General features: G+C 42.6%; 1 protein-coding gene across 1 annotated transcript in view; it reads left to right on the forward strand.

Moving 5' to 3' along the window:
* LOC311110991 (adhesion G protein-coupled receptor A3-like) overlaps nucleotides 1–14,461 on the forward strand; it is a gene marked incomplete at both ends in the record, with an annotated part of 251,186 nt that overhangs the window by 66,581 nt on the left and 170,144 nt on the right. Inside the window, 1 exon segment of the mRNA XM_084153664.1 lies at nucleotides 8,631–8,844. Within this exon segment, the coding sequence (XP_084009790.1) occupies nucleotides 8,631–8,844 (214 nt within the window).

Genomic DNA, 14,461 nt, shown 5'->3' on the forward strand with positions numbered 1-14,461 from the left:
CACACCTGATTCTACTTATTAGCTGCTCAACAAGACCTTAACTAGCTGAATCAGACACGCTAAATTAGGGTTGGACTGAAAACCTACAGGACAGTAGATCTCCAGGAAGAGGGTTGGGCAGCCCTGATCTAGACAGTTCTTTTAGACTAACATTTGGTTTTCAACAGTGGAGATTTGTATAAACCTTGCTGTCTGTCTCTACGACATTTGCAACATTGTTTCAATATTCAAATTCGATCTCCTGCTGTCCCATAGTATTGAACGTGTCGGGAGTCGGGACGAGACAGAAAGGCAGGCAGCGTTTCTCAGCCAGTCGAAATCATGAATCAGCTGGCATCATTTTTATGGATATATACACACAAAAAAATCAGTGAAAAAAGGTAAAACGAAACGCAGCTCATGTGCAGTCTTTCCAGCTTCAGTTTGAAGTGATTGTGTTACTGTAGCTGTGTTGTTGGCTAGCTCCTATGAACAACAGTGTCCTGACGAGTGAACACATTCTCTATGCCAGGCGAAATCACGCCTCATTAGCTCATTGTTATGGATGTATCCAAATACATGTCACTAGAAAACAGCTTAAACAAATGCAAATGCAGATACTTTGCTGGCTGTTATTCTGACTGAATCTTTTGGTGTAACTGTAAATTAGCCGTAGTTGGCTAGCTAGCAAGCAAGGGATAAGAACGTTGCCAGCCAGTATGGCAATGGAACATTTAGAACGAAAGACTGGGTCGCGTCTAAAGATACAGAACAAAAAGACTATACGACTGGGTCGCGTCCATAGATACAGAACAAAAATAACGAACGACTGGGTCGCGTCTCTAGCAACCCTAGATTTGTGTCGGGACTATATCTTGTGGAAGGATGAAATAGTACGAATAAATTAATCTAAATAACGTCACATTTAAATATGTCAATCATTATTTGAATATGTTGGTAACCCGTTGTATAAAAGTGATAATGCCCTCGAAGCCGGTGTTTGTTGGATATATTGGCACGGTTTGTCAGCCCTCGACTTCATCTCGGGCCTAACAACACCCGTGCCAATATATCCAACAAACACCGGCTTCGAGGGCATTATCTCTTAATCATGTGTTTGTTTGTGCAGATCGTTGTATTCACACACTTCTTATTCACGTACCCTACCAGATACATTCTGAAGTTATTATATGTAATACTGAGTGTGTTTTTTTATTATTATGTGGAACAATCCAAGCAATTACTGGGTAATTCCACACAGTCTTATTGCATAAAGCCAAGAGTGGAATTAGGATTGTTGGAATAGTGAATTGTCCTTTCAGCCTAACACATCCATTATGGGATTACCGTGCATGCCTCCGTGGGATTTTACTCCATCTACAAAAGCCTCCTACAATACCTTATTTATTTGCTTGGCAAGAGCCATCTTCAATTGGACACAGTAGAGTGCTCTAACAACCTCTTCTTGTAATGTTATTTTCAGCCTATTATCTCCATATGGGTTCACTTTATGTCATGGAATGCAGCAAGGCTATACTGTGGCCATCAGCATTTCATCACCTATCAGTTGTGTTTGTTCAGCACCTGATGCTATAGGTCAAGGTATTACTGAGAATGACAGTCGATAAGATGCCAATTGACAAAGCTACCCCTCCAACTCATACCAAACGAGATTTGTCTCTATTCATTAGGTTGAACTATTAGGTTGCACTGTAATTCCATCCATGCTGTCCTTTTTTTTTTTTTTTCTTCTATCCTACTTCTCCAAAGTGATGTAATGAGTAGCAGATGTCAGGGTGAACACATTTTAAAGTGCTTCTCCTCCTTTCGTCTGTCTGACATGGCGTTCGGGTTGAATGTCATTCTCAAGCGAGGGGGAACGAATGGAGGGAGGAGAGGTTTCCAGACAGGATCAGGTGCTTCCTCAGATGGGGGTCAGGGCAACGTCTGTTCAGCTCATCTTACACTGAGAAATAAGGAACATGGCCCTCTACTTCTGTTTCCTCAAGGCTCATCAGTGAAAACCAGGCAGGGCCTCTTTGTGGAATTCATTAATGGAATACATAGCAGAGATTGGTTGATTCTGGTGTAGTGTCTGGTGTTATTATTTGTTATATTAAGCCAAGGCAGTGACATGGTCCTCTTATGGTCACTACAGGCCTTATGCATATAGACCAATATGCCCTTCAGAACCTGTGGTCAGGCCAGTAGAACTTGGTTTGAAGTTTAATCAACTCCATATTCTGAAAAAGACAGAATATTATCCAAGCAACATCTGGATACAATAAGAAATGTGGAAAGTGTGTGTGAAAGGGCCTAATCGAATTGAGGAAATGGAAGGGTTGGACTTGTTTTGATTAATTAGGAGATTCTCATTTAAAGGCTTCCCATCCTGAATGATGTGGCTCACTCACAGACTGACTTAGCAGTTGTGGGTGGATGGGTGGGACTAGCCTGGTCGCAGATCTGTTTGTGCTGTCTTGCCAACTCCTATGGTCATAGTTGTGTTTGGCGAGACAGCATTAACAGATCAGGGACCAGGCTTTGGTGGAGCTGTTTGAATGGTTTCCTCTGTGGACTGCTGCCAGATGTTTGGCCATGTGTCCACTCACTGCAGGACTAGGACCAGCCATAGCAGCTGCTCGGCACGCCCCTCCTGCCAGGGAACACAGGTCAATCTGGTCAAAACCCTAGAGTCTAGGGGCCTGGGGCTGGGTTTCTACTAAGCTAACATATGGAATTGTTTTAAGATGGTCTTACCAAGGATCATTTAGCTATTTGATTTGGAATTTTAGGACCCCTGTCAGTACCTATAATTTCTTGTATATATTTATTTAAATATTTGATAAAACATTGAATTTGGCCTGCTATTAGCCCATATAAACGCATTTAATAACAGATTCATACTTGGAAAAACAAATAGTCCGAAAATATGTTTTGAAGTGTCTGTGTCCTATATCTGAGAGATATAAGGACTCAGAAAAATATATAATAATTTTACCATGGAATGACCCGTATACCTCTGATGTCGAAAGGCCCTATTCACTTCCATAACATTTTTGTCCTGGTACTGGGTTACCTTCAGATGAGTCTGTGACACTTGTGGGGGTCGTAGAGAAAAATGGAGAACACCATCGTGTTCGTGAGTGTCTCAACTTTCCATAGAGAGGTCATATACAGTGCATTCAGAAAGTATTCAGACCCCTTGAATTTTTACACATTTTGTTACATTACAAACTTATTCTAAAATTGATTCAATTGATTTTTTCCCTCATCAATCTACACACAATACCCCATAATGACAAAGCAAAAACAGTTTTTTTGATATTTCTGCACATTTATTAAAGATAAAAAAACAGAAATAGCTTATTTACATAAGTATTCAGACCCTTTACTATGAGACTCGAAATTGACCTCCGGTGCATCCTGTTTTCATTGATCATCCTTGAGATGTTTCTACAACTTGATTGGAGTCCACCTGTGGTAAATTCAATTGATTGGACATGATTTGAAAAGGAACACACCTGTCTATTAAAGGTCCCACAGTTGACAGTGCATGTCAGAGCAAAAACCAAGCCATGAGGTCGAAGGAACTGTCCATAGAGCTCAGAGACAGGATTGTGTCGAGGCACAGGTCTGGGGAAGGATATAAAAAAAATTCTGCAGCATTGAAGGTCCCCAAGAACACAGTGGCATCCATCATTCTTAAATGGAAGAAGTTTGGAACCACCAAGACTCTTCCTAGAGCTGGCTGCCCGGCCAATCAAAGCAATCGGGGGAGAAGGGACTTGGTCAGGGAGGTGACCAAGAACCCGATGGTCACTTTGACAGAGCTCCAGAGTTCCTCTGTGGAAATGGGAGAACCTTCCAGGACAACAACCATCTCTGCAGCACTCCACCAATCAGGCCTTTATGGTAGAGTGGCCAGACGGAAGCCACTCCTCAGTAAAAGGCACATGACAGCCCGCTTGGAGTTTGCCAAAAGGCACCTAAAGACTCAGACCATGAGAAACAAGATTATCTGGTCTGATGAAACCAAGATGGAACTCTTTGGCCTGAATGCCAAACCTCACATCTGTAGGAAACCTGGCACCATCCCTACAGTGAAGCATGGTGGTGGCAGCATCATGCTGTGGGGATGTTTTTCAGCGGCAGGGACTGGGAGACTAGTCAGGATCGAGGGAAAGATGAACGGAGCAAAGTACAGAGAGATCCTTGATGAAAACCTGCTCCAGAGCTCTCAGGACCTCAGACTGTGGCGAAGGTTCACCATCCAACAGGACAACGACCCTAAGCACACAGCCAAGACAACACAGGAGTGGCTTCGGGACAAGTCCCTGAATGTCCTTGAGTGGCACAGCCAGAATCCGGACTTGAACCCGATCGAACATCTCTGGAGTGACCTGAAAGTAGCTGTACAGCGACGCTCCCCATCCAACTTGACAGAACTTGAGAGGATCTGCAGAGAATAATGGGAGAAACTCCCAAAATACAGGTCTGCCAAGCTTGTAGTGTCATACCCAAGAAGACTTGAGGCTGTAATCGCTGCCAAAGGTGCTTCAACAAAGTCCTGAGGAAAGGGTCTGAATACTTACGAAAATGTTATGATTCAGTCTAAAAACCTGTTTTTGCTTTGTCATTATGGGCTCTTGTGTGTAGATTGATGAGGAAGAATAACAATGTAATCAATTTTAGATTATGTTTGTAACGTAACAAAATGTGGAAAAAGTCAAGGGGTCTGAATACTTTCCGAATGCACTGTATTAGTGTGTAGCCTAAATCGTTCAGACAGAAGTTGGCACTAGTGGTGTAAACGTTTAAATGTTTAAATGACATTGGGATTGTTAACGTTTAGAATAAATATTTGGGCAATTTTTTTGGGACACTTTTTTTAAAATACAAAATTAAAATCACAGTGCAGTTATCACAAATCTACCACTAACAGGTCCCAATCATCAAAATCAAAATCAAATTGATTGGTCAGATGTTATTGTGAGGGTTGTGAAATGCTTGTGCTTCTAGTTCCGGCAGTGCAGCAATATCTAGCAAGTAATATCTAACAGTTCCACAACAAATATCTAATACACACAAATCTAAGTAAAGGAATGGAATAAGAATAGATAAATATATGGATGAGATAGAAGCTGTTTTTCAGTCTCTCTGTCCCAGCTTTGATGCACCTGTACTCGCCTTTTTGGCCTTCCTGTGACATCGGGTGCTGTAGATGTCCTGGAGGGCAGGTAGTTTGCCCCCGGGATGTGTTGTGCAGACCGCACCACCCTCTGGAGAGCCCTGGGTTGTGGGCGGTGCAGTTGCCATACTAGGCGGTGATACAGCCCGACAGGATGCTCTCAATTGTGCATCTGTAAAAGTTTGTGAGGGTTTTAGGTGACAGGCCAAATTTCTTCAGCCTTCTGAGGTTGAAGAGACGCTGTTGCGCCTTCTTCACCACACTGTCTGTGTGGACCATTTCAGTTTGTCAGTGATGTGTACGCCATCATCATAAAGGGAAACATACAAATAGAAAAAATACCTCATGCAACAATGCTGTAAAGTTAGTTGTAGGAAATATGCATCTTTCAAATTATTTGCCACGGATATACAGTACAGCGCTCCACACGTCATCGTCGTTAACTGTTGGAAAAATGGCAGTGTGAGACAGGGAAGCGACAGCAGCGAAGTCCTGTATGGCAATACTTGAGAAAGTGATGAAATAAATGCAATATTTGCAAGGTGGAATTGAGCTACAGTGGCAGTACAGGTGCAATGCTTAACCATCTGAAATGGAGGCATCCCCAACCCGTTGCTGGCAGCAGTGCGATAATGGACAGAGTGAGAAAATCACAGCGCTGATTACAGTTGATATGCAGCCATTGTCAATGGTAGAGGATGTCGGCTTCACTGCCCTGATGGCATATCTAGAACCAGACTACAAGATGCCATGTCGACAAACCGTGACAGCCTGGATGGAGAAATTGTACAATGATTGCTCTGCAAGTACAAAACGCGAGCTCTCAAACACCATACGTGGCATTAACAACGGATTGTTGGACGTCTATGAACATGCTGTCATACATCACTGCAACGAGCAATCACATTGATGAGAAGTGGGACATGCAGTCCTATGTACTGACAATTGAGAACATGGAGGAGAGAGACACAGCAGAGAACATAAAACGTAATTAACTACCACTGTTGCTGAGTGGGTGGGGGACAGCAGTAAGGTGAGCGCAGTCTGGTAAGTAGCCAGGACTGCCGTAGATCGAACTGCATTGCCCCCTAGCTGTCATACGCAGGATCATATCAGAATTGAGACTTCTCATTATATGATTTTTTTCTTATTGTTTAAATGTTTAAACAATAAAATAAATTGCAGTTTAAACGTTAAGAACAATTATACATTTGTGACATCCCTAGTTGGCACATTGTCTGTATCGACTTCAGATGAGTCCCGTGACACTTGTGGGGGTCATAGAGCCAAACCGTTCGGACGGTACAGAAGTTTTTGTGAGAACTGATTTTCGGGATGTCTCCTGGTCTGACAAACACCGCTGTAGCTCTGCCACCTTCCACCACAGTGAATTGAGAGACAGCCCTTGCAAAAAAAAACATCTCTAGCTTCAACAGACAGATTTTGAAGGGGATTTTTATTATTATGCTAATTAGATTTCCACGCAGGCGAGAACATTGACTCTAGGGGGTTGTGTTAACTGCAGCCCAGAGACCCTCGCAGAGTTTAGCCCTTAGCTTAGGTATCTAGGGATCCTCGCACCATCACACACACTTACACACACATGCACGCACACACGCACGCATACTAGCATACACACACACACAAATAGGGCATTGTCCTGGCTTTTCCTCGTGCCATTACACACACACAGTGGCTCAACACCCCTACTTCATCAACACACACATACTGTACACACCAGGAAAACACACACACACACACTCACACAATCTCACCTTGGCAGCGCCTGATAGGCACAGGCCATCTGCCACTCTGATCCTTTGGCACTGAGTGTTGATTCAACAGTATGAGCATAACAGCAGGTCAACAGTTCATCGCCCCATGCTGTTTTGCTGTGGTACCATTTAGCCAGCTGCAGTCAGCTACAGGGTGGTGTCACTGTTCGCTGCTCTGGCACCCCAATGGTGGAACAAGCTCCCTCACGACGCCAGGACAGCGGAGTCACTCACCACCTTCCGGAGGCATTTGAAACCCCACCTCTTTAAGGAATACCTGGGATAGGATAAAGTAATCCTTCTACCCCCCCCCCAAAAAATTGTAAAGTGGTTATCCCACTGGCTATAGGGTGAACGCACCAATTGGTGAGTCGCTCTGGATAAGAGCGTCTGCTAAATGACGTAAATGTGCCCTTGAGCAAGGCACTTAACCCTAATTGCTCCTGTAAGTCGCTCTGGATAAGAGCGTCTGCTAAATGACTAAAATGTAAATGTAAACTGGCCCAGTAGATAAGCATGTTAATTGCGTACAGCAGCACATATGTCTTCTATCTGTTATTTGTATGCATTATTACCATGTATGTATGCATTAGAGTATGCATACATAAAAGCAAGGTCTCGCTAAATCGACCTTGATCGTTTCTCAGATCATACATTAAATTATACATTTATTGGCTCTGTTATTGGCTTAGTTTAACCATCTCCAGAGAGATGAAATGGAGCCGTGCCTTTGCTTTGTCACTATCTCTCAGTAAGGGTTGAGTAGTTTACTTTCTAAATGTAATCTGTTACAGTTACTATTTACCTGTCCAAAATTGTAATCAGTAACACAACTTTTGGATTACGCAAACTCAGTAACGTAATCTGATTCATTTTTCCCTTAAGAGGCATTAGAAGACTAAACGGATCCATAAAACACATTTGGTGGGTCATCATAGTGGTCTCTGACTTGTGGTCATAGCATTTACAATGTAGATGTAATGTAGCCAGAGACGTAGGCGTTTTAACTGAATGTATCAGCAGCCATAAATTGGAGCGCTTTACGACCCATGTACTGAATGGCCTGTCACACTGTATTGCTAGCACTCCCCATTGATCTGAATGGAACTGACGGTAGAGTGGCGCTTAGCTGACTCCTTGGAGCATGTCCAAGGAAATGTCTTTATGTGTCCAATCAAACATGTTCCCTGTGTTCGGAGGAATACCCAAGTACCACAGCGAGCCAGTACACTGCAATGATCTCAGATCAGTATGTAGAAGTGCGTCCGATGCATACAGCACCAGGTACAGTGCTAGCATTTTCTTATCGTTTTCTAAAACTGGTTTTTATATAGCCAACAACCACAAAAATCATCATTATTCTGATAGTGAATGATTTGAATGGTTGTAAATCCTCTATATTCCCAACAGCTTTTGTTAATTCCTACAAGCACAATGCTTTCTCCTGATTGATAATGTGTGTATGTGTATTTGTGCATATTGTATATGTTTATATACATTTGCAATACTGTATTACTGACAAGATTTCAGTCATGGGGAATCATTCATTTTGATTCCCCCCCTCCCCTGCCATTCCAATACCGCAACAGTCTCTCCTTCGCTCTGGATGAATGAGTTCTCCCCTTCTCCTCTCCCTGACCCTCTCCCTGACCCTCTCCCTGGTGTCTTCCTCTCCTCCTCTCCAGATGGGCCTCTGGAGTTGCCCCTGTTCCAGCTGATCCCTTCCCAGAGACAGGTGGTGTTCCGTGGGGACCGGCTGCCGCTGCAGTGCACTGTGTCCTACCTGGACCCCTCAGTCACGCTCCTCTGGCGCCACAATGGCCACGTCGTCCACAGCAATGAGGACAGGGGCGTCTACGTAGAGGATACCCTGGTCCACGACTGCTGCCTTCTCACCGGGTAGGGGGAACCGGGGACGTGAGGGGAGAGCTAATCGCTCTCGCTGTCGCACAGACACACCCATGCGTTACAGTTGTGCAGTGCAGTACTCTCACACACATGCATGTATGTGCTCATGCGGTACAGTTTTGCAGTACACACAAACACTCACATCACTGCATCTCGCTAACCATGCTCACATGCACTGACAGACAATCGCACGCATCTGTGCAGAAACACACACACTCTTCCCCTTCTCTCCCTTATTGTAGCCGTGATTGACCTTAGTGTTATCGTCCGCCCTTGATAGGGATCTGAAAGGACAGGGACAGAATAGGGTTGGCGGCATGCCAACGCCTCTGGAAGCTAAATCAGTGCCCCTCTCAGGATGTTTGCGGAGCGCTCCGAGAATGTTGCCGTAGTGCTCGGCGATCACATGCTAACAGGAACAGTTGCTAAATCTTAATTACAGTGATAATGCGGGCAACAATGCTGCTTTTCTCACATTTCGGGGCTCTTTGTTTTCTCTCCATGCTGCTGTTACTGTTAGCTTGGCGGCAGACCTGTGTTCAAATACTATTTAAAATCATTTCAAATACTTTATCTGTGCTCAATTGAGCTTGCCTGGCTTATTGGACCAATCAAATCTTCCCAAACCTGTAAAACCCGCCCATCTGGTCCTCTAAGCAGGCTAAAGCAAACACTCAAAGTATTGGAACGATTTCAAATAGTATTTGAACCCAGATCTGCTTGGCTCGGCGGTAAGCAAGCTCATATGGAGGAGCACATTGCCGTTGATTAGTTTAACTGCTGCTACACTCTGAGCAGGGGGCTCTAACATAAATATTGATGGTGCTGACAGAAATATGTTTCCCTGTGTCAACAGGGCCGGAATGCTTGTTGTCACGGTTTACATAGCGCAAGGAATGCCAGCTCTTTTCCCAGTTCTTGGAAAGATACCGACCCAGAATACCGTAGCTCCCACTGCGACCGATTTGACCAACATTGCCACTTGTATGATGTTGAAGTTTACTATTATGTTCTATTCTCTATAGCTTTGTGGCTGAGTTGATTGTCTCCAAGTATGAGGATGAGTGAAAAGATATGTTGCGTGACCATTTAAATATCTCGCTAGGCTAACAGTATTCAGTGTTACTCTTCCTCCTTGCATTTAATTTGTATTGATAGATTGTTCTGTAGCGGTCTGACAAAATGGAATGACTTAGCATTGCCTCTCCAATGAGGTCTGATGTTCACACCTGGCCACTCATTACGAACTGGCTAATGGCTGTGGAACACTTGTAGCTAATGGCAACTAACAGCTGTAGTGTTAAGTTGTGAATTGTGTCCATCAAACTGCTCTGGTGAATGTATCACTTGTATGTGTGAAGAGACTGGAGAGTGATTAACACATGCCTGTGTTCTCTGCAGCATACACAGCAGAGTGGGCGGCCTGATAAAGAGTCAGCCCATTGTCCATTGTTAGGTGGTGTTCTGTTCTAATGGGCCTGTCATGCCAAATAGTGTCCACTTGACAAAAAGTGTCCCCCCGTGTCACAATGGGACTCGATAAGCTATTAGCATCCGTTGCCAAAAGGACGGGGGAGAGGGCGGGGGGTTTACTAAGCTAACATGTAGAATTGTTTTAAGATGGTCATACCAAGGATCATTTAGCTATTTGATTTTGAATTGTGGGACCCCTTTAAGTATAAAAAAATATATTACACAATTATTTGATGAAACATTGAGTTTGGTCTTACTGCTATTAGCCCATAAAAGCTAATTGAATAACAGATTCATACATTGAAAACAGATGGTCAAAAAATAAATAAAAAGGAGATTTGTTTTAAAGTCCTATATCTGAGAGATTTTATTTTATTAATTTTTGTACCCATATTTAACACATTTTGGGGGGCACTAAACTAAACTGAACAAAAATATAAATGCAACATGCAATGTTGGAAATCAGTCAATTTAAATAAATTCATTAGGCCTTAATCTATTGATTTCACATAACTGGGCAGGGTCGTAGCCAATCAGAATGAGTTTTTCCCCACACAAGTGCTTTATTACAGACACTTTATTTAATACTCCTCAGCCCTCGTGAGAGTGTCACCTTTCTATAGAGGGAAAGGTGTAGCCCAAACTGTTCGGACGCTACAGACAGAAGTTGGCAGATTGGTGGTACCGACTTCAGACGAGTCCTGTGACGCTTGTGGGGGTCGTAAAGCAAAACGGAGAACACCATCGTGTTTGTGAGAGTCTCAGCTTTTCATATTAGTTTGTAGGCCATTTTTGGGATGGCTCATGGTCTGATAAACACCGCTATAGCTCGGCCACCTTCCACCGCAGATGCGAAAGGCCGCCACTGGCGGATGTGGTGGATTGAGACTGATTTTGATGGGGACTTTTTTATTATGCTAATTAGAGTTCTGTGAGGCGCGGTCATCGACTCTAGGGTTTTTGAAACAAGTTTTGTTTAGATAATAAGATGAAAACATTACTTTGAATTACTTTTGGGTACCTTGTTAACATTTCAACAACAAAATAGGGATTTACAACAATTAATTAATTAAATGAACACCATGTGGGAAAAAAAACCTACCTGGCAATATTTAAGATAAAAAATGAAAATGTTGCTCTTTTTGTGGAACAGGTGTGTCATGAACTAGTTTATTTTATTTAATATACCCACATAGCTATAGGCTCAAATCAACACATAAACAATAACGTGCAATTTAGTTAAGAAAACAGAAGTATGAATGACAAGTAAAGTACATCATATGAGAGGGGGATCCTCAAAGAGTTTTGGCAGAAGTAGGGTATGGGTGATTTTTTTTGGTGTGGTGTGTGGGATAGAGAGGAGGTGGGTGCTACGGGTGGTTCTCCACGTCACTTTACCTCGACAGGCAGCCAGCCACGGGAGGGGGACTGCAAAGTCCAGGCACAGCTGCTCTCTTCGCTCTTGGAGTGTTTGCAGTGCTAGTGTATGTAGCGCATCTGTGTATCTCACTGTGCCCAGGATGATATGGCAAGTACAGTTTCTTAGCAGATTAGATTAAGCAACATGACAATAACAGTAGCTGTAGATAATGTAATGAAAAGTGGGAGGGGGATTGGTCATGGAAGACGTCAGGTGGATCCAGGTCTGGGGATACGGTAGGCAGAATGGCAGAACTCCTAGATCCTGGCGAACAGGAGCAGAGTAAAAAGGAAAGGGGAACAGACAGAGGAGTAGAAGGATGCAGAATGAAAAACACACCGGTTACAGGTAGATCAGGGGCGCGTTGAGCAGGAAACAACATTTTGGAATGTTCAGATATAAGTATGTTATGTAGAACAAACATGCCTCTCCGACATGTAGAACATCCCAGTCCTTAGAGGTTGTGATACACTCACAAATGCTGGGCTACAGCAGCTCCATCTTGCCCTCTAATAGGCCAGGTAGAATTGTCACCATATTGCTTACACCTTTCAAACCCTCTCAGGTCCACACAAGTGCATAGGGTGTAAGGGCTAGGGGTTGATTTGGGATTCAAGGATAGGCTCTTTCTCAATTTGTCTTTCTTCGATTCCTCACGTCCTTTCTCTTCACATCCTTTAAAAAACGGATTGGAGGAGAATATGCGAGGAGGAAAAATCACATAATTACTGACTGCTGTCACACAACTATCATGCTGCAGGAGAAGGAGGAAAAAGTCCTGTGCACATGCACAGATGCTTACCATTATCTGTATGGGTGCTGACAAGGGCAGCCATTTTCTTTGCCCTCACTTTGCAATATCTCACACTACTGCTTGTGTTCACGCCATATCACTGAGTCTGCGTTTAAGTATATGCATTACGTACATAAACACGTGTTCACTCTCATTTATCAGGAGATGACTGCATTACTCTTGATATTGCATGTTAAATTAAATTGAATCAACATAAGAGCATGCGCAAATGTGTAGAAAAAGAGGGAAGGGAAGCACTGCTGGGATACAATAGTAGAACTTTGTAGGTAGAAGATGCTCTTTGGGAAAATAGATAAACGGTCATCAAAAAACAAAGAGGACCGATGCACTCTTTATATATTTAGTTTGCAATGTATTTATTGTGATGGCATGTTCAAAATAACAAAAACTTGTTCTATTGAACATGCCAAAAGAATAAAGTCATTTTACACTAAATAATATGAAGAGTGCCTTGGTCCTCTTTGCTTTTTGATGAGCAAATGTGTGTTGAGTTTGAAATGGTTATTCACTCACTACTTCCTTGCTGACTTTGCTAAGGTTGGTCACGGTCGTCTTGTCTGTACTTGACATTTCATCTTGATGTGTGTTGATTGTCAAATCTGAAATATAAGCACAGTAATATTCTAGCCCAGCTTTAAGACTGAGATGTTGTATCTAACATTATAACACTAACCCTGTAGTGAAGGGCTGTATTATTCTTACGTTGCTGGTTCGGTTTGGGTGTGTTCGTCTCCGGGTGTCAGTCAAAATGCAATGATGGCAAGACACAGTGAATGGTTGACTTGTAGTTTACTTGGAGGAATAACAGTATATAACAGGCAGAGTATGTACAGAGCTATGGCTTGATCACTAGGAAGGCTACTGCATGTACTGTGCCACTGATCTATGACTATGGACATGGAAGGGTGAATGTGGGGTTTCTCTAGGAGAGAGCAGAACACAAAGTGCCATTAATATCAGGATAACATACTGTACATGGAATACAACGACATTATATGACACCACTTAAAAGATTAACTTTATAGGCATCACTATAACCATGTTACTACATACAGTGCCTTCAGAAAGTATTCATACCCCTTGACTTATTCCACATTTTGTTGTGTTACAGCCTAAATAAAAAAGGGATTTAATAGATTTTGTTTCCACCCATCTACACACAATACCCCATAATGACCAAGTGAAAACATGTTTTTAGAAATTTTTGCAAATTGATTGAAAATTAAATATCTAATTTACACACCCCTGAGTGATTACTTTGTTGAAGCACCTTCGGCAGCGATTACAGCTGTGAATTTTGTAGGGTAAGTCTCTAAGAGCTTTGCACACCTGAATTGTACAATATTTGACCATTATTCATTAAAACAATTCTTCAAGCTCTGTCAAGTTGATTGTTGATCATTGCTAGACAGCCATTTTCAAGTCTTGCCAAAAAAACGTAAGTCAAAACTGTAACTAGGCCACTAAGGAACATTCAATATCATCTTGGTAAGCCACTCCAGGGTAGATTTGGCCTTGTGTTTTAAGTTATTGTCCTGCTGAAAGGTGAATTTGTCTCCCAGTGTCTGTTGGAAAGCAGACTGACCAGGTTTCCCTTTCAACTCTAGGATTTTGCCTGTGCTTATAGCTGTATTCCGTTTCTTTCTATCCTAAAAAAACTCCCTAGTCCTTGCCGATGACAAGCATACCCGTAACATGTTGCAGCCATCACCATGCTTGAAAATATAAAGAGTGGTAGTTAGTGATGTGTTTTGTTAGATTTGCCCCAAACGTAACGCTTTGTATTCAGCACATAAAATTAATATCTTTGCCACATTTTTTTGCAGTTTTACTTAAGTGCCTTGTTGCAAACAGGATGCATGTTTTGGAATATTTGTATTCTGTACAGGCTTCCTTCTTTG

The sequence above is a fragment of the Coregonus lavaretus genome (genome assembly GCF_964263955.1).
Source record: "Coregonus lavaretus genome assembly, chromosome: 36".
In the NCBI taxonomy this organism is placed as follows: Eukaryota; Metazoa; Chordata; class Actinopteri; order Salmoniformes; family Salmonidae; genus Coregonus; species Coregonus lavaretus.